Raw genomic sequence first — 21,922 nt, 5'->3', positions numbered from 1 at the left:
CGGGAATTAGGATTTGTATGCGCAACACAAAAAATATTTTAAACATAGAATTGTTGCATTAATATGGTAAATATCCATATAAAATACTTTTTGTTATTTGTAGTTGTAAATTCCCTATAATATTAACTTTTATAAACAAATGTTTTTTAATTAAATGATAAATCCTCGTTCATATCTATTTCTATAACTTCATCTTCTCTTTCAAAAAGCGTACTTTCACCGCCATCATAAAAACCTTTAGATTTATCGAATTCCATTTCATCTTTATCCTTTTTTTCTTTTATTCTTATAATTACATAAAATGTTACTAAACCAAATGCAATTGCTCCGGCATATCTAATCGTATTCCCTGTATTTCTTGTTTTGGAAGAGTCCTTTTTATCTGAGCTTGAGTTTTGGTGATTTTGATTTATATCGTTTGTATCATTAATATCATTAATATCAATAACATCATTAATGTCATTAATATCATGATGATATGTATTGTTAACATGTTCTGTTTGCGTTATTTCTTGTTCCCTATTAATAGTCTGTAAATTATTACGATTTTCTATCTCCTGTTTTTTATTTTTTAAATCGTCTATAATTTTAAAATTTTTCTGTATTAAATCATTAAGCATGTTATGACTCGTATCTAAATCACGAATTATGTTATTGGCATCTTCTTCAAGTTTTTTGGCAACATTATATGATACATTATCATTGTTATTATATTCTGATTTTATTAAATTAATGACTTTGTCAATACGAGAGATTATTGGTGTAACGTTATCTTTATTATTTATAATGGTGGGTAATTTTAGTTCTGATTCTTTATTATAATTGACGATTTCTTGTATTAGATCGTCTATTTCGTCTTTATTTGGATTATTTTGAATTTTTTTAGTTTGTTGCTCAACATAATCGTGTATAGGATTGACATATTTAGTTATTTGTTCGCTTCTGATATCATAAGTAGATTTTTTAATATCTTCTAAACTCTTTTGTATTTGGATAAGTTCGTTTTCTATAGTTAAATCTTTAGAAATATGTTTTTTAACATCATTTACATCTTGTGATATGGTAGATATAACATTATTTATATTGTTATTATCATAAAATTGAGCTTTGATTTCATTTAGTTTATTTAGAATTTTCTGAAATGATTGAATTGTGGTTTCTAAAGATTCTTTAATTTTTGATACATCATTTTCATTATTGTCTTGAATATGTTGCTTGATTATATTACTATCATTTTCATAAGTTGTAACAAAATTTAAAATACTTTGTACTTTTTTCATTAATTTAGTAATTATATCCATATATAAAGTTATATTTTCGTTTTCTTCGTTAGTAATATTTTCTATTTCATCTATCTGATTTTTATACTTAACAATATCATGATATATCTCTTTAAGTGTATTGAAGTTGGGAATTGGAGTTTCACTTAGTGCATGAAGGAATTGCTTTTTTTTATCAGAAATCTTTTGACCAATTTCCTTTAAATCATTTAAATTTGCTGTTAATTCACTTTCCTGCAGCTGTAAAATATTATCAAATTCTTTGGATATATCAAAATATTTTTTATTAATGTGACCTATATTTAATAATTTAAAGGCATGCATTTTTTTATAAAGTTGTTTTATGGAGTCGATTGATTTATGAAGTTCAGAATTGAAATAAATAATTTGTATTTTATTATTATGTAATCCATCGGCATCGATCTTATTTGAATCTATTGTAAATAGCTCGGTCAAATTGTTGATTGTCTTAGTTGCTTCCTTTTCCTTTTCTATTAAATTATTATTATCATTAGTTGCATCTGCAACCATACTTGCTACATGCTTGTTTATTTGATTTAAATCATATTTTGTTTGCAACGTGTTGATGTCATCATTTAAAGAATTGGAAGTAGCATCAATGTATTTTAAAAATTCTTTTGAAAATTTAGTTGCAGACGTTATGAATTTCGAGTAATCAGTTGTTTTTATTTTAAGAGTCTCGACTAATGTTTTATATGTAAAAAGCATGCAATCTTTTCTCGTTTCTATTAATTTATTAATTAAACCATTTTTTTCTATTATTTTATCCTCAATTTTTTTTATTTCAGCATTAAATGCGTTAGTTAGTTCTTTTAGTTTTTTTTTAGATTGTAAAATATTATTATTTTCCTCTGAAAAATTGTAATTATCTTTCTCTGAATGTTTGTAATTATTTTCTAATTTTTCTATATCTTTAATATCATTATTAAATTGTTCTTCCATAGCTTTTACATCAAAATTTATCCCAAGGTTTTCTTTTTCCTTTTCATAATTATTGCTTTTTTCTTTTATTTTATCATACTTTGATGATTCTAAAATGGTATCATAATTTTGAGAATTGCATGATAATTTGTTTAATTCATTAGATTTATGTAAAAGTAGTTTAACTTTATTTAATATTTGTTCTTTTTTATTTTTTAAATCACTTAATGTGTCTTTTAATTCGTTGGTTGCTTGGACTTTGTCATGTAAAAGTCGGTTTTCGAATATAAGATTTAATGCTTGTTGTTCTTTTTTCTGCAATTCTTGACTTCTTTTTAATATATCAAGAAGAGTATTGTAAGAATCGCTTATTTTTGTATATGTTTCTGATGTTTTTTCTGGAGATGGAATAAAGGTTAGCGTATCTTTTTTTTGGGAATCCAAGTAAGGTAATATAGCTATATTAATGTTCTTAAATAAATCTATTCCTGAACTGCTTTTTATTTGAATATTTAAAGAATTTGCTAATTTCGGAATATTTATAAATATGTTTTCTGCCTCATATTTATAACTATAATATTTTTTACTGACAATATTTGCATACATTTCTTTTGTTTGGTTTAGTATATTTAATAATAAATTTTCATCAGTTGATTTTTTAACATTATTAATAGAGTTTGAAATATTATCAAACCCTTTGTTAACTTTTGAATATTCGTTTGTAAATTTATCATTCACATCATTTAATTTGTTTTTAAAATGTGTGACTATTCTATCAAATTCATTTGCTTCTATATCATCTAAATAGGATTTGGCTTTATTTACATTTTTTATATTTGTTAAGAGTTCATTTTGTGCGGTGATTCGCTTATTTTTAATTTGTTCATATGTTATGGGTTCTTTTGAAACCGTTTCTAAATAATGTGTTATTAGATCGTATGATTTAATAAATTCTTCATATATATTATTCATTTCTGTATTATATTTTCCCAAGTTTTTATTAGTGTCAATACCTTCTAAATCATTAGCTTTAAAAGGAGATATTAAATTTTTTATTGTTGGTATTATTAATTTTTGTGTTGATTCAATTTGGTCTTTATTTGCTTTGGCGATTTCATTTATTTTTTCTACAATTCCAATTTCGTAATTTTTTTTATGCTGGTTTACATTGCTTTCTATATTTTTAATTTTGGAATTAACTTCATCTAATTCTTTTTTTTGGTCTTCAATATTTTTTTTTTGGTTTTTGAGAGATTCTAAAAGTTTCTCAAGGGTATTTAATATGTTCTTGTTCTCTATTAGTTTTGTTTCTTGAGTATCTATAGATAAATTTGATATTTTGGTCTCTATGTCTTTGGTCTCTTTTAAACAATCATCTGATTTTGTTCTTAGATCCTTTATTTTTAAGAATTTTATTTTGAATGGCTCTACGGATAGTTGAATATCTAGTATTGCTTTATTAGATTTATTATTTTTAGCGACTTCGTCTTCAATACGAATCTGTTCGTTTTTTATTTCATTCATTTTTTTTTCAGATTTGTCTGCTTGGGATGTAAAAGTGTTGTGTGCGTCTTTTATTTCCTTTATGATTTGTTCTGAATAATTTTTTGTTTTATCAAATTTATTTTTTAATTCTACCGCATAATATTTATTTAAAAGTACAGTTACTTCTTGTTCATATTTTTCAAATAATTCCTTATTTTTTTTGATTTCTTGTGTATTTTTACCAGCCTCATCTTTATAAACATTAGACTTCTTCTTGTGTTCTTTCAATTCTTTGATATTATAATCAGTGTTATTAGTGCCATTATTTTTTTTAATGTTTAATATATATTGTGATTTAGTATCCGCCATTTCTATATTATTAAAGTTTAATGATACATTTTGATTATACTCTTCGGCATTTTTAAAATAAGTGTTGATGTTATTTTTTTCGTTTACAATATAAGTTTTTAAATTTGTAATATTCTTTATACATTCACTAACATAATTATCATCTATAGTTGATTTTATTTTTGATTGGCATTCTTTTAAACTTGAATTTTCTTTTAGTTGTGTAATTATTTTTTCTGAATTACTTAATTCAGCATTTATCTTTTTATTATTCTTTTCGATTTCATCAGTATATTCTTTTACTTTATCAATAATCTTTTTAATTTTATTTAATTTTAAGATATTATATATGTTTTCAATTTTGCTTAAATATTGATTAATATCAGTATTATTATTTTGGGATTCTAAAACATTTTTCTCTAATTCCTTTTTAATATCATTTATATATGATTCCTCAGAAAAATCTTGTATTATTTTTAAAGAATTTTTACGAATGTCAGAAATTTTTTCTTCATGATTCTTACTTGTAGTATGATATATTTTGTAGTCGTCATGTGATATATTAAGCGCTTTCATTTCCTTATGTATGTCCATTTTTATGTCCATGTTTATGTTCATTTCTTTTTCTATTTCTTGTGATTTTTTTTTTATATTATCAAGATCATCAATATATGCTTCCATTGCTTTTATCGTATGTTCAGCCTTTTTTTTTTCTTCATCAATTTGTTGCAAAAATAAGTTGCCTAAACTTTTTCCATATGATAAATTTATATTTTTTAATTTTTCTAACGAAGTTTTATCATTTTCTATTTTTGATATTTCATTTAATAATTTATCTATTTCTTTATATATATTTTTTTTTTTGTCTATTTTTTCTACTATATTTTCTATTTTTTTTTCAATTTCCTTTGGATCCTCGTTAAACATTGTTTTATTTGGTACTTTTTTTAATTTATCTATTTGTCCTTTTATTTCATCAATATGGTTCTCTGAATTTTTTTTTATTTCCGTTAATGTCTCTATACTTTTATCGATTTTTTGGTTTAATGTATCAATATCATTTTTAATTTTGTTTTCATCAGGATATTTAATATTTTTCTCTTTTCCAAAATCCTGAAAATCATAATCTTTTAATTTTTCCTTTATTTCATTCAAATTGGTTACGTTTGCTTTTACCTTTTCAAGTACTTTGGTATTTAGTAATTCTATACTTTTTCCAATTTCATTTTCTGTATCTTCATTAATATTATAAATGGATGTATAAATTGTTATTTCAATATTTGAAACAATTTTATTTATATCTACATTTTTTTTCTTAATATCTTCAACAGCTTTTTCTTTTTCATTGAATTGTTTATATAACATGTTTTCTTTATTTTTTCCTAAATTTGCCTTTAAATCATAAAAATATGTTAGCAATTCTTTGTTATTCGATTCGTGATTATTTAAAGACAATCCTGTGAATTTTGTTTCTAATTCTGTCTTTTTATCTGTTAATATATTTTCAAACTTGTCTGTATAAATTTTATCTATTGAATTAGTTTCTTTTATGGTTTTAATATTTTGATTTAATTTGTCTTTTAATGTAGTTTGTTTATTATGACAATTTGTTATTAATTCATTTGTATTTAGACATACTTTTATATAATCATCTACCTTTTTAAGTGTATTAATGTTTTGATATTCCTCTTCAATGGATTTTTTTGTTTCATTAATTAAAGATTTGCTATCATTAAATTTGTTTTCATATTTTTTTATTTCTTCATCCGAAACTTCTGTTTTTATTTTATTTGTTAATTCAGTAAATTTATTGTGTTCTGATTCAACCTTTTCTTTATAAACTTTGTCAAAATCATTATATTTATTTACTTTACTCAAGAATTCGTCTTTCATAATTTTTATCTCATTGATGGTTTTTGATATTTCATTTTCGTTAGGTGGTATTGTTTTCATATGTTCTTTGAATTGATCATAGTTTTGTTTTGCTTCTTTTTCCTTTATATTGTCTATATTAATTTGATCATTATAATGCTTTCTGATTTCTAATATGTTAGATTTATATACATTTAATTGGACATTTTCCTTAGCGTATTCATCTATTTTATTTGATAGTCCTTTTTCTTTATTTTTAAAGTCTTCTAATGTTTTATTTAGCTCGTTGGTAATCTCTCCATATATATATTTTATTATATCCAAAATTGTTTCTGATAGTTTGTTGTTAGTTTCTATATTCTTTAGATGTGATTTAACTGTTTCAGTTTCCATGTTTTGGATTTTATTATATACATTATCTATTTTCGTTTTTAAAGTTAGAATTTCTGTTTTATTTTCTATATGCTCAATGTTACTTTCTTGAACTACAGAAAACATTTCATTGTAAAGTTGTTCAATATCGCCTACATAAATTTTGTCAAAATCTGATTTTATTGTATTATATATTTCATTTTTTTTTTCTATATATTTTGTAATTTGATATGGTGGTTCCTTAGCTAATTCATCAATATATACGTTGTCTTTTTCTATTTCTTTCTTTAAGTCAACTGCTTTTTTAATATATTCAATTTTCTCAGTTATTTCTTTTATTTTTTTGTTTAATTCTAATTTTAAATCGTTCACTATTTTTTGTTCCTCTATAATATCTTTGATTTGTTTAATTAGTTCTCTAATTTTTATATCCAATTGAACAGTTTCTTCATTTTTTTTTTTTAATTCCGTTATTATTTCGAGTTTTTTTTTTTCCCAATTTTTTGCTAATTCAAGAGAACTTTCAAACCCTTCTTTTTTTTCATCATAAGTTGATTTATCGAATTTTTGTTTTATTTGATTATTAATCACAAATTTTTGTGAAATACCTTCATTTTTTAGTTTTGTCATAGCGTCATTCAAGCCTTTAAATTCGTTCATATATTGTATAATTAATAATATTATTTTTTTCATTGTATCTTTGAATTGATCAAGATTTTTATTATTTTTATAATCATTCCATTTATTTTCAAATACTCCATTTAATTCACCTTCTAATAATTTAAAATTATTTTTGGGTTTAGACAAATCAAAATTATCAATATCATTTTCTTCTATTATATTTCCATCGGAATCTACTTTGTTTATTAATAATTTCCCTAGTGAATTAAAAAAGTAATCTAAGGACTCCTTATATGTAATATTTACTGATTCTAAATTTTCTAAAATTGTATAATTATAAAATATAATGCTATATGATTCGGCTATTTTTTTAATTTCATTAAAATGTTTATCACAATTATTATTATCAATGTTGTTGGTACATTTGTTCACAACAATCTCTTCTTGTTTACATATTTTTATGTGTTTATTGTGTTTATTTTTAATATCCTCGAATTGTTTTTTTATAAAATCTAGTTTTGTTACAAGAGTCATTGGGTAATTGTTTGATTTTAATTTTTCTATTAGAAAATCTATAAATGAAATTATTTCGTTATTTTTGGGAACTTCCCAACTATTTTTACGAGATACATTGAGATTCATCACATTTTTACAAAATTCAGAAGGTTTCTTAGTAGTATTCTTGAGTTTGGAGCTATTTTTACATTTATCTGTATATAATTTTTCTTCATATGAAATAATATCATTTGTTTTTTTTTTTATATTTTCAAATCCTTTTTTTAAACAATTTACAAAATTATTTTTTGATGATGTATATAAATTATAATCATCTATCGAACGATCATTATGAAAATTATAAAAAGGATTGTGTATATTGCCCAATTTATTTATTAATTCATTTTTTTCAGAATAACATGACGCGTTTGTTTGTCTGACGTCATTAATAACAACATTTTGATCTGTCTTTATTTTAGTTTGCTCACTGGATAGACCTATATTTAAGTTACTTAACATTTTTTTAATATATTCAACAGAATATAGAAGTTTATAAAAAAACCACAATACGCTTTCATTATCATTTACACCATATATAGTATCGACCGTATCTAACGTATCTTTATTTATTTCAGATATAGCGGTTATTTGTAAAAAGGAATTATTATTTTCAATTAATATGTTATTTGTTTTTTCATGTTCATGATTAAAATTTCTAAAATTATCAATATTATTTGTCTTATTATATTCATTATACAATGTGATTTTTGTATTGTTTATATCTTTTTTATTTTGAAGGAAATTGTTATTTATTGAATGTGGCTGTATATATTTTTCATTATTAATGGAATTATTTTTATTATCATATTTTTTTTCATTTAAAAAGTTTGAATTATCAAAATCACTTTCTTCTAAATTATGGTATGGATTATAATTGTTTAACTTTGTGGCATTCTTGTTTTTATTTTCCTCAATTTTGGTTGCACAAATTATATCTGCATATTAATGATGAAACAAATTAAGTAATATTAGTATAGGAATTTACACATTTGCATAATTAATACACATAAACATATTAAATAAAATATGTAAACCCAAGAATTGAAATAATTTGTTAAAGATATCTATGATTACCGAAGGAAATAAAAAATGCAGCCAAACTAATAATATAAATATATTTTTTCATGGTTAAATATAATATATATTTTTGAGTTAAAAAAATATATTATATATATGTTTTTTCTTCTATATTTTTGATGTTTTTGTTTTATTTTATTTTATTTCTTAATATTAATTTTGTTCTACATTAATCGCTTTAATTTTCTACTTGTCGATCATTTTATTTAAAGATAATATTCTTCATTTTTATATATAAATAAAAAATATTTGTGTAAGTATATAAAACAAATAATTTTCCATTAAATAAAATTTTTAAATTAAAAATTAACAAATTATTTATTGGTGTGTAGATAAAAAAAGGGAATTAATAATTATGCTCTCATTTTTTTTTAATTTATATAAATAAAAAATTTAATAATTGCATTATAACTTTTTTTTAAGATAAATGTGTACCGACAAAAATTGGAAAACACCAAAACACTTACACATATTAATTAAAAAAATATTATAATAATTTCCAAATAAAGGGAAATAGTGATTCAAAATAAAGACCTTTTTATTTTACTTTTTATGCATGCAGAAAATCAATGGAAATTTTAATTAAAAATTCTCCATGTTTCGGTTTTAGAATAAATAATTAGTGTCATGTATATAGAACCAAAATTAAGATGGTACCCAGGTTCCGTGTGTAGAGTTTTGTTTTAATCAAATATGTAGAATTTGATAATATTTATTAAACAATATATATAAATAATAAATTGTTTAAATATAAGTAAAAATTATAAAAAAAATCTCTACAACCTGAATTTTTAACCTCTAGATAAAGACAAAATTTTGGACACAGGAGAGATATATAAGAATTAACATAAAAGTAACATCGTAAATAAAAAATTTATAATCAAATTTAGTCTTAAAATATGATGAGTTTATATAGATTAAGCATTATTAATGTATAATATTAGTATATTATATTTTAATGGTAAGTTTTGGTTAATCATATATAACAACTTTTATAAATTATCCCCAAATTGGTAATTATTATATTTTTGCCCATACTTAATTATATATCTTAATAATAAAAATTTATTATAAATATATGAATAATAAATAATGGAAATTTGGATTATATTAACACATTTTTTTGAATTTAATTATTTAAATTTTTTTGTTAATTTTCGAATAATAAAGCAGAAATGGTTTATATGGTTTAATTTATTTTTCATAAAGGTTAACACTATATTATTAAAATTATTTTTTTATTTTAATAGCTACACATATATAGTTTGGGAAGTGTAAATTTGTATAAAATTAATATATTTTAAAATGGGTATAATATAAGAATGTTTGTAATAATGAATAAAAAATGGGATATAAAATTGGAATTATTTATCCTACTATATACATTTTTTAATGTTATATTGATGATTAAATACTGAATATTATTTGATTCAGGCAAATTAATATATTTATATATGAATGTAGATTTTATAGAAAATTTGTATAGCAAATGATTTGTTTTTAATTATATTTTATGGTATTATAGATATAAAAATTCGTAAATATATGTTTTAAATATATCGTTTTTATTAGAATATATATATTATAAATAAATTATTTTAAAAAAAATATAAATGGAATGTTATAGATTGGTTTAAAGTATTCTATTGTATTCATTAATTAGACCGCTGTAGTATACAATAATAAAATAGTAGTAATAATAAGTAAATAAATAAACATAATTTTCATGGGTGTGTAATTGGCGAATAAACTATTACTTGATCGGTGTGTATATTATTACATTTATATATTTTTTTTCTCCAAAGTTTGCGTATATTTTCAATTAAAACTGGAAGCAATGGAAATATTAACAAATTTACATACATTTGCATGATATGACTACACTAGAAAATATTTTTATTTTATGGTTTATTATATTTTTCCATTTTGTTTTTTTGTGGTTTATCAAAAATTGTTAAATAAAATTGTAAAAACACATTCAAAAGACAACAACAAAGGTAAAATCATTTTTTTTATTCGTTTTAAGTTATCCCGTTTTAAAAGCTATAGTATTCCTTATATCCATTTACGACAGTAAATATTAAATATTTTTGATTGTTTTCTTATTATTATTACATTATTTTGCCTGTCTATAGAAAAATAAATATAAATGATTAACTTAATTTTGAAAAGTACCCTTATAACTAAAATAATACTTAAGACTATTAAAAAACAAACGTGCATACATATAATGTTTTTATTATTTTCATATTCAAGTAATGTTCAATTATACTTTCTAATTTGAGGAGATAGATATAATCGCCCTCAATTATTAAATTTTTTGTTAATTCATAAAATAAAGGTTAAAAATGAAAAATAGTTTATAAGTTATTTTATTCTATCCCACTTGAAGCTGCTACTATTGGAAAATCGTGATACAATAGTGAAAGAGCAAATACGAAATACAATGTTTAAGAAGTGTGAAGATAGAAACCTAGGAACAAGCGACGATGATATTTTAAAAATAAATATATGCTAGTTGGTAATTTTAGTTCCACTATAAGAGAAGAAGTTAATTCACAAAAATAAAAAGACATAAAGGAGAATAACATTCAGAAGTAAAAGATGAAGTACACCAAAAAATATAGACAGTTAACTAAAGAATATAAAAAGCAAATAGTTTTAATAAAAATGCATTAAACTAAGTTAAAAAATAGTTGATATTGTTAGTAATGTAAAACAATTTTTAGAATATCCATGCATGACAATTTTCCATTATTTAAATTTATTTTACTTGTTAAAAAGTTTTAATATGAATTCTGATAAGAAATCGCAATAAAATGAATAAATTGACCATTATTTTTTTGAAAATGTTTTATATTCATGGAACGAAAAAAGAGAACCAATGTTAAGGGATAGTAATGGAATGCAAATAAATAAAAAGGTTAATTTGTTGAGAACCATTTTTTTCAACACGGTTGTCGTAATTGTATCGTATTATGAAGTATTAACTTAAATTTTTATTGTCAAAATAGGAGTTAGGTATTTTTGTAAGAATTCCCCTAAATAATAGACTCGATTAAATGATGAATTAAATTATATATTATAAACTTTGTATGGTATTTTTAAGCATATATTTATTATTATATATAGGTGGTTATGGGATTGTACCATGAGTTATAGTTTTGTTCTATAGAATCTATGTTTTGAGTTAGGTTAAGTGTTATATTGTATTTAATTTTGAATAATTTTATAATATTTATTAGTTTAAAAAATTGTTTTAAGTATATATAGTAAACAGGTTATTAAAAATATGTATAGGATAAGTTGGAGTTTTTAAAATTTATATTAAGTCTAAATATGTAAGAGAAAAAATGAGGATGAATATTCTATGAAACGGAACAATAAAGAAATATATTTTGATAAAATATATGAATTTGTTTTCGTGTTAATATTACTTAATGGTAAATGTGTTTAACTATGTATTTTTGTATTTTATTGTTAACTTGGATTAATGCTTTATTGGCCAATTGATCGAATATTGGAATCGGTATAGAAATATGATTTCAAAGTGTCGATGTGGCCCTAGAAGATAACGTTGATTTAGATAATTAGAATGTTTAATATGAGGGACTGGGGGAGAAGGAAGGGAAATAAGGAAAAAACATGAAAAATGTTGTAAATTGAAGAAATGATAAAGTCGTAAATTTCGTCGACGAGAAAATGGGATTATTAAATATATACAAACTTATGCAAGCCGAACCTGTACCATTTATTAATTTATTTTGTTTGTTAATTTTTTTTGTTTATAAAGAAAGCACAATTCTTTATAATTATAAATTTAATTAACTTATATTTGGAGTTGAATTTAAAAAATTTATAAATTTAAATAGTACTAAATAAACGGCATTTCATTTATTAATATAAATAATTAGGGCCTTAATATATGAGAGCCATATTAAGGCGCATTTACCCTATTTTTATAAAAAAATATAGAATACATTTTTTATATGAGGAAATGTTATATGATAACTATTGTGGTATATTTATGTTTTGTTTAAACTGTATTTATAAAAATAAAGACAATATAATGTTTAAATATTAAAGGTACTATAATATGTGTTTAATGAATACGACAAAATAAAGCATTTGTTATTAAGCGTATTTCATTTTCTGATTTCATATAATAATAAATTGATAATTTGTTACAAATTTTTGATTTTATATGTATTTTTCGTTGTAATTTATACAAGGTATAGTTGAAAATATGAATATTTTATATTATTTTAATATAAATAATATATTTGATGTTGTATATTCTGAGATATATTTATAAATAAAATGATTACATACCAATTTATGGAGAGACCATATATTTTAAAAAACGAAGAAAAATAAAATGTAGAATATTATTAAATAATATTAAATATTCGAGAAGTATAACCATAACATATAATAAAGTATAAACCATTTAAATGTAAATATCAACGATGGTTAATGTGTTCATTATATGTTTGTATTTATTCATATAAAAAAATATATGTATCTATATTTTATTTTTTAATTGATGTTTATTAATTTGTTCATATGTAAACAACAATAGGAAAATATAAGCTTATAAAATATTAGAACGGTGCCATTGCATATATCAATGTATTATAAATTATATTAAAAGCCTATTTGCGTAACAAATTTCCAAAAAATATATTTTAGTGAAAATTATTATATACATTTATATTGTTTATAATTAAAAATGTTGTATTTTTAGAGAAAATTAATATTTGTTTGAAAAAAAAAATATATAATATTTATATATATAAATACTTGTAATGAATATAACGATGTTTATTACAACGGTTACATAAATTAATTCTATAGAAAATGGAAAAAATTAATAAATGAAATAAATTCTGTTTTTTTATAGATATATCATTTATTCATAAATTTTAGAACACAAAACTAATAAATATTACTATTTTGGGAATAAATATCAAGTTATCAACATTATTTCAAACTACATATATTATTTCTTTTATTTAATAAATAAAGCTAAAGATGAGAGTCAGTATTTTAAAATATGTTTTTTTTTCAATTATTATTTGTTCTTTTGAATATGCCAAAAATGTAAGCTATATATTATTTTATTATTAATAACATTTCATTATAGCTTTCGTATCTATTGTTTTACATTAATCTTATATTATTGTCTCATGTATTGGTAAAGCACTTAAGTTAAAGAAACAATTAAAGTTAGTTATATATGTGTTAATAAATATTTCATTTCTTTTCAGGAACTATACTTTGCAAACGATAGAGGGATATACCTTGAAAGGAATGTAATAAACTTTAGAAATGATAGGATATTAGCAGATGTAGATGATCAATTTGATTTAAATGGATTTTATAAATCAACTTTGAGTCTTGCAAGTCAACTTAGTGATTGTACTGAAGGTAACAAAGAAATAGCACACCTTCAAAATATTATAGATTCATATATAAAGAAGCATAAAGAAAGTAATACACTACCCGATTTAAATAATTTAGATAAGAAAACTAAAAAGTTAGTTAATGAACTTCGAACAGAATTAGAAAAAATAAAAAAAGAGCTTGATAATAAAATGAATGGTGAATTAGCAATGCAGCCGATACATGATAAAAGAATAATAAAAAAAGATGAAAATAGTTCTGTATCAGAACATGAAGACTTTAAACAATTGGAAAGTTTTGAAAAAAAATTGAGGACTAAAAATGATAAATTTAAAGTTGAATATTGTGAAATTAAATTCAGTAAAAAGTATATGGGGTTAAAAATTAATAAAAAATTGACGAAAAAAGAAGAAAAATTATTTAAGAGTTTGATGGTGTTCTCTGTTATAATTTTGTTGTTGATGATAGCATCCGGAACAATGAAATTACTATTACTATTTGCACCGGCGGTGCTTTTAATATTTAGGAGCTGTCGGAGAATCAGGAAATATTGCTTTAAATTATGGGAAATATAAATATAACCATTCTTTATTATTGTTTTTTATTATACTTGCTTAAATGATTAAAAATAGTATATTTAATATTTTGTGACATAAAAGTTACACTTTTTTACGTTCTATAGAATAATGAAATTTGATTTAATTGTTTGTTTTATTATTATATATTTTTTAATTTAATATATAATCATGTTATATAATTAATTTGTCTTTGTTTAGTGTTTGTTAAAAACTCATTTGTCCTTATTTCCATGTATATACATTATGTATTAATTTAAATCCATTTATTAATAAACTTATAAGCTATGTTGAGGGGTTAGGTTCAGGTTTATAGTACATTTTTGGAAACTCGTATTTTGGATCAGGGTTTTGTATTGTGGGTTATAATTTTGTTTTATGGAATCGATGTTTTGGGTTAGGGTTATATTCTTATCATTTTTTTATAATTTAATAATATTTATTGGTCTATAAATGCTGATCAAATATATTTACCATTTTCGTACCTTTAATTTCGATCTAAAGTTCAAAAGTCAACATGCAACCAAGAAGGGACATAAGCTAATATTAATGGGGTTGTATAACATTTTTTCATAAGTTATAATATATACAATTGCGTGTTAATATAGATTTAATATTATTAAAAAAAATGCCCATATTTCATATATTAATATAGATATTGGTTATATATGAATTCATATTATGTTATATCATAATTCATATTATATAAATTTGTTAATATGTGGTTACATCGAATTATGCATAACGCAATATGTTTCTTTATTTGATAAAAATTTTATTTAGTAAAAATTATTACTTTATCATATTTATTTTGATTTAAATCGTGTTATCCAACTGAAATGTAATAATAGATATTCATAAAATATAGATGCATGAAATACCGATCGAGAATCGAGAATACAACGTTATCTATAAAAGGCATTTTATGCATCTAACATTTTTAATAATCAATAAAAATATGGATATTAATAAAAAATTAAATTATAGATATATTCATACTATCCTTTAAACTTTCGATTATATATAGTTTCATTTTATGCTAATGTTTTAAATTCAAATAATAGGGATAGTTCTATATACATTAATTTATTTACTATAAAGGTATAATTCTATATTAGTCACTTTAATTTTTAAACTCTATAGTTTTGAAATATATATAAATTATATTTTAAATAGATAAAAAATAAAATATAAGTACATAATAAAATTTAGTGTTATAGTTTGTTCTGATAATTATAAATAGTATGATAGATAAAATGCATTATTATTATATGACTATATATATAATCTAGTAAAATACTAATAATTAATATTGAAATGTTGTGAAAACTTCATATAATTAAATATGAATATTAATTTTATCGAGAAGGCACATAATAATACATTATAAAAGTATCAATGTTATATATTTGTTAAAGATTCAATTTAGGATTTGTAGTTTTATATTATAAAAAACTGAATAAATAAAGAAAAGGTTAAAAACTCAATTAATGTTAAATGTCTTTTTGTTATTCAATATTAACTCATATTACATTAGCATTGTTTAATAAATAATATTTAATCATAAATAGCATTGTTTTATCATAGAATTAATAAAATATAGAATTTTTAATAAATTATTTGAATGTATATACATTCATAACTATAACAATAGAATATATAAGATAAAAATGAACAATTTAGAACATTTAGAACATTTAGAAAATATTTATCTAAATTTATATATTAGAAGAGTAAATATATCTTATCTCTCTCCTACCAAAGGGTAATACAGCAACCTAATTACACTTAGTTTTATGTTATAGTTTAAAATTTGCATCAATAGTTATTTATGTATTAATATTTAATATTTCTAAGTATTATTTTAAAAACTATTTACATTCAAAGACTTATTTAATCTTATAAATATGGGTTCAGTGCTATTTTTTGTGTTTAAGGAATGGAAAATATGCATAAAATAGTTTATAAAATTACCCAATAAGATATATTTCTATATTGAAGTATATAGGAATAAAAATAAAGTTATCGGAGTCATTAAAATGGATTATGAATTTATATACATTCATTAAAAACAATATTAAAATTATGTATATGTAATTTTAAAAGGGAACAATGCAACTTATTTTGAAAACAAAATAATTTTAATAAAACAGTGGTATATAGTATTAGAAACAAGTATATACGTATTTAATATATTTTTTAAAATGATTATTTATATACTTTTAAGATTATAGTAATAATGGGTTTCTTAATTGTTTCGATTTTTGCAGTATATTACTTTTGTGGCACCACTTATTAAAATAAAAGATATGATGTTGTTTATTTTCTATATTAAAGCATATGCATAAGAAGATATATTTTTAATTCGTTACAATTCAGATTTAATGTTTATAATAATTCCCATATGAATGTTATTAAGGATAAAAATTTATGCAAAATTGTATTATATATACATATGATAAAAAATGTATTAAACAACCCCCAAAATAAAGCAATTTACCTAACTACCATAAACATATATATTGTTCTATATTATATTTAAATTGATATTAAGAATAATAATGACAGGTTTAACCACAGACAATTATATATTATGGTTCAATTATTTCGTCATTTATTAAGCGTAAATAATATGATGTTACATAATTTCATATTATAAACAAAATAAAACTACAATGGATCATTTCCTGGTATATGGATTTTTAATAAAATTTGCTTTTCCTTATATTTTTCGATTTTATACTAGCTATAAATTTCATTAAATTTGATTTTATAATAGTTTCATTAACATATACTTTTATTATATTTTTTTAAATGTTTTCTTAGTGTATAAGGTTTAGTACATTAAGGACATATTATCCCGATGAATTAGACAAATCTAAAACAACCAATTTTTATGCTTTAGGGACTATTAAGGATTACTGCTCTAATGGAGATTCAGGAAACATACAAGAATGTAAGACTGAGCTCGATAAAATAAATGCTGCATGCCTATGGTTATTTAATCAAATTATTTCTAATAAGGTTAATAGTTTAAATAAAGAACAGCTTAAAATTATTATTATATACATTATGATATGGTTAAGTTATAAACTAAAAATATCAGATGTAGGTATCACCACATTAAAAGATTTTTATACTAAATATATAAAAAATCATACGGATTCTACTAACTGTAAAAAAAGTGGTATAAATTGTAGTGATACATTAAAAAATAAAACGGGCTATAAGAATTTTAAGGAGTTCATAGAAAAAAACGAATATTTCATAAATATGGATATGAACATTATGTCTAATTTTTATGATCCATTTAAATTATTATGTAGCATGCATACTGAATTTGATGCAAACAATCCAGATTGCAAAAATTATATAGAAAAAGCTCAAGAATTTGTTAAAAAATATGAAAAACTTAATGGAGATTCTAATAATACTGAGGGTAGTTTATATAGCCAAATATTGTCTACATTATCAAATGATTATGATAATTATAAAAAGGAATGTAATGGTGTTAATTGTATGGATATTCCATCCCTTCCTGAAATACCAAAAAAAAATTATGAACAAAGATCTGAAGTTACATCATCAAGTTCGTCGATAGCAAACAAATTAATTATAGTTTTATCGATATTTGGTGCAATATCAATTTTTTTGGGAATTTCTTATAAGGTAAATAATAAAGAATTAAAAAAATATTTCCATTATATATATGCAAACATTAATAAACAAATCATACGCTTCTTAATATTTTATATTAGTATTCGTTATTTGGATTTCGGAAACGATCTCAAAAACATTTAAGAGAAAAGCTAAAAAAATAAAGAAAGAAATGGATCATTAATATGTGATTCGAAGAGAATGTCTATTTCAGGAATAGTAATAATGATTTAAATATTTTAAGAAACTGTCTATCGGGAAGTAATTTTTGCATAATTTTTATATAGTTTTTATATTGTGGGTTAGGGTTAAGTATTATATCTTTATTTAATTTTTTATAATTTAGACACTAATTAAATATATGTACCATTCCGTATTTTTAATCACGAGGTGGAGTTCAAATATGCAACCCAAAAGGGTGACAATCATTAAATGAAAGGAATATCATAAATAAAATATATTCATAAGTTATAACAGTTATATTTGTAGTATTTACAAAATTAATATGTATAGACAGCCTAATATTAAAAGATATAAACAAATAATATATATAAAAACATTCTAATATTAAAAGACAAACAAATAATATATATAAAAACATTCGAATATTAAAAGACAAACAAATAATATATATAAAAACATTCTTAAAACAAAAGAACATTTTATGATGATAATTTAAAGCATTATTATGCATGTAAACAAATCGTTTTATTAACATAAATTTTCTAATGTTAGGCGGTGAAAAATGTATATGAAGTATATGTTTATTTATGAGGGGAACAACATTTTGAAGCTTCTATAATAATGCGGTTTAGCCAATTGGGAACATAGCGATCAATCTAAGAAAAAAAACATAAATGGATGAATATATAAAATGCTAAATTTTTTTCAAGTTATAGTATATATTATAAATGTGTACATTTATTTAAAATAATTTTTTTTTAGCAATTTTTGAAATAAACTATTATGTTTCTAAAATTTGTATATTGATTACAGATTCGACATAGGTGATATCAAGATATTTGTCTTTTTTTTTAATGATGTATCCAGCTATGTTAACAATTGTTTTTTTTAATTTTCCTTTTCTAATATCATCTTCAGAATCAATGTTAGTTTTGAATAAATTTGCGCTTTTTATTATTGTGTTTTCAAAGGGTTTCTTATTTTTACTGTTGTGATCATTTATATTTGCCGAAGTCATGACAATTATAGTTTTGTCTTCTGATATCTACAAAATTAATAAAATTGTATTTGAATAATATGAAAAATATGATTTATAACGAAATAGAAGAGGAAAGTTTTCCTTACTTCAAATTTTGCAGCTAAAGCATAAAAATATTTCTGACGCTCCAAACGACGATTTTTGTAACGTTGTTGTATAATTACTAAATTTGGAGTGTACACACGGGTAATTTTTCCTAAGAATCATATTATAAAATTCCATAGATGTAATTAAAATATCATGAGTTTGAAGATGTGGGAAAGAATAAATAGTATAATATAACAATGGCAATAATAAATCACGAAATGTCGAATAAATAGTAACAATATTATTTTAATTTTCCTAATTATTTATGTTTTGTATACTTTTAACCGAGCCTTTATATAAAAAATTTTTACTATCTGGATCCCATAACTTGTTTATTATTTTATTATACTAATGGAAATAAAGATAAATATATATATATATTGTAATTATTTTTTAATTTCAATTTGGTTTACAACTTTTAATGTTGTTTTTTAATTGATACCTTATTTGGATCATTAATTGTATATTCAACTTTTTCAATACATGTAAAATCGTGATATAATTTTTTATAAGACAACATGTTATAATGACTATATGCTCCATAGAAAATATAACCATATTTATTTGTAGCATGATATTTTAAACCTTCTAAAGCATCGTTCATAAGTTTTTCTGCATTTTTAATTTCTTCGGGATTGTTACATAATAAGTGCTTGTTTTTTTCATATATTTCTTCTGGACTATCATTGATCAAAATGGATATATTGTTTATGCGTACAAAAATAAAGTTATTGTATTTATATTATAACATTGTTGCAAACACGTACATTTAATATGTTCATAATGAAATATGTAATATATATATGTTGTTGTATTTTCTTACGTAGGACAAAGTTTTTCTGGTTTGGGTTCTATATTTTTTTTTGATTTGGGTTCTGTATTTTTTTTTGATTTGAGTTTTGTATTTTTTTTTGGAGCAGGTTCAGTTGCAAGGGGTTTAGTATTCACGCATACGGAGATGCTTAAAAGAAATAAAACAATTTGAATACAAAGTTTATTCATTTTTGAACTTTGCAAACAAAATATTAAAATATATATCAGTATTTTTTAGTTAAAAATTAATAACTCGAAAACCTGGACAAGTATAATTAAAATTGAAGCAAATAACTTTTTCTAATCAAGTACAAACAACTATTATTTAAAAGATAAAATGAATATTTTATCAGATTTATAAGTTTAATGTATTTTTATTTAAATAATTCAATCACAAGATAATGTCAATAATAGAAGGTTTCATAAATAATGAACATCAAAATACTATTATTCATAATATTATAATATCTAAAAATAAATAATTTTAATTATATTATATAAATGATATTTTTAACATATAGAATTACGAATACATAAGTTTTATATTTTTATAATTGACTAAACTCAAATTAAAATTTATAAAACATCCCGTTACGTATGGAACTACATATATACTTATATTTATATATAATAGAAAAAAACAATGTTGTTTTTACCTAATAGAAAATAAATCATTTAAATATAAATATAAATATAAAAGTAAGAAAATAATAAAAATATATATATATTAGTTTCAATTTAATTATATATACTTACATTAATAATTATATTAAAATAATTATTTTCCTATTTTCTTCTATTTGTTTTACAAAATTTCTTTGATAATGCACCGTTTTTTATATAAAACATGTATATCTATTTTTAAATATTAAAATAATTAATTTAATCTGAGAAATATAATTAATTTTATATATTACTAATACTACTATAATAACAATATTTTTTATATTATCATAATAATAGTATGCTAAAATTTATATTATGAGAATCGCACAATTTGTGATTTTTTTATTACTTTTAATACAAACTTCACTAAATTACATTTTTCTAGAAAAATTGTTAATTTTATAAGAATTATTTTGGGTAATAATATTGGTGCCCATGCTTTTTTATAAATGAATACAAATTATAAATTCCCTTTTAATAGTAAAACATAATATATATATATATATATATATATATATATATAATTTTAAAAAATAAAAATAAATAAAATAATGAAACACAAAGTTTCAAATTCAATAAATATATATAATTAATTTAGTTTTTAATTCTAATATCCTTGATGTAGAGGTGTTCATATATTATGGGTCAAGGTCATGCTTATGGGTTATAATTTTGTTCACTAATCTGTGTTTTGAGCTAGGGGTCGAGGTATATTGTAATTTAATTTTTTATAATATGTGGGGTCTATACATGTTGATTATATATATAGAGTATCCTCGTATGCTTAGTCTCGAGATGAAATATAAATATGGACCCCAAAGGACATAACCATTAATATGAAAGGGGTCGAATAACATATTTTCCACAAGTTATAATTCTCTACATAATTTGTTCATATATATTAAATTTGGAAATATTATAACTTCTCATTATATAGTTTATTG

At 21.2% G+C, this 21,922-nt stretch overlaps 4 protein-coding genes across 4 annotated transcripts; 2 read left to right on the top strand and 2 right to left on the bottom strand.

Moving 5' to 3' along the window:
* Positions 1 to 146: 146 nt before the first annotated feature.
* PY17X_0101221 (reticulocyte binding protein, putative) lies at positions 147 to 8,601 on the bottom strand (the record flags this gene model as incomplete). Its single annotated transcript, XM_034637558.1, has 2 exons — positions 147 to 8,410; positions 8,550 to 8,601. The coding sequence occupies 2 exons, from the start codon at positions 8,599 to 8,601 to the stop codon at positions 147 to 149; spliced, it is 8,316 nt and encodes a 2,771-aa protein (XP_034493329.1).
* Positions 8,602 to 13,586: 4,985 nt separating this feature from the next.
* PY17X_0101200 (fam-b protein) lies at positions 13,587 to 14,533 on the top strand (the record flags this gene model as incomplete). Its single annotated transcript, XM_034637557.1, has 2 exons — positions 13,587 to 13,655; positions 13,823 to 14,533. The coding sequence occupies 2 exons, from the start codon at positions 13,587 to 13,589 to the stop codon at positions 14,531 to 14,533; spliced, it is 780 nt and encodes a 259-aa protein (XP_034493328.1).
* A 2,675-nt stretch (positions 14,534 to 17,208) lies between these two features.
* Positions 17,209 to 18,354, top strand: PY17X_0101100 (PIR protein; the record flags this gene model as incomplete). The annotated part of the gene is made up of 3 exons (XM_022957787.1): positions 17,209 to 17,223; positions 17,360 to 18,202; positions 18,292 to 18,354. 3 exons carry the CDS (start codon positions 17,209 to 17,211, stop codon positions 18,352 to 18,354), a joined length of 921 nt encoding a protein of 306 aa, XP_022811214.1.
* A 600-nt stretch (positions 18,355 to 18,954) lies between these two features.
* PY17X_0101000 (fam-a protein) lies at positions 18,955 to 20,501 on the bottom strand (the record flags this gene model as incomplete). The annotated part of the gene is made up of 6 exons (XM_022957786.1): positions 18,955 to 19,029; positions 19,185 to 19,418; positions 19,499 to 19,608; positions 19,778 to 19,847; positions 19,942 to 20,179; positions 20,323 to 20,501. 6 exons carry the CDS (start codon positions 20,499 to 20,501, stop codon positions 18,955 to 18,957), a joined length of 906 nt encoding a protein of 301 aa, XP_022811213.1.
* Positions 20,502 to 21,922: the final 1,421 nt, after the last annotated feature.

The sequence above is a fragment of the Plasmodium yoelii genome (assembly GCF_900002385.2).
Source record: "Plasmodium yoelii strain 17X genome assembly, chromosome: 1".
NCBI lineage: Eukaryota > Apicomplexa > Aconoidasida > Haemosporida > Plasmodiidae > Plasmodium > Plasmodium yoelii.
This window is presented reverse-complemented; position numbering and strand designations above follow the sequence as displayed.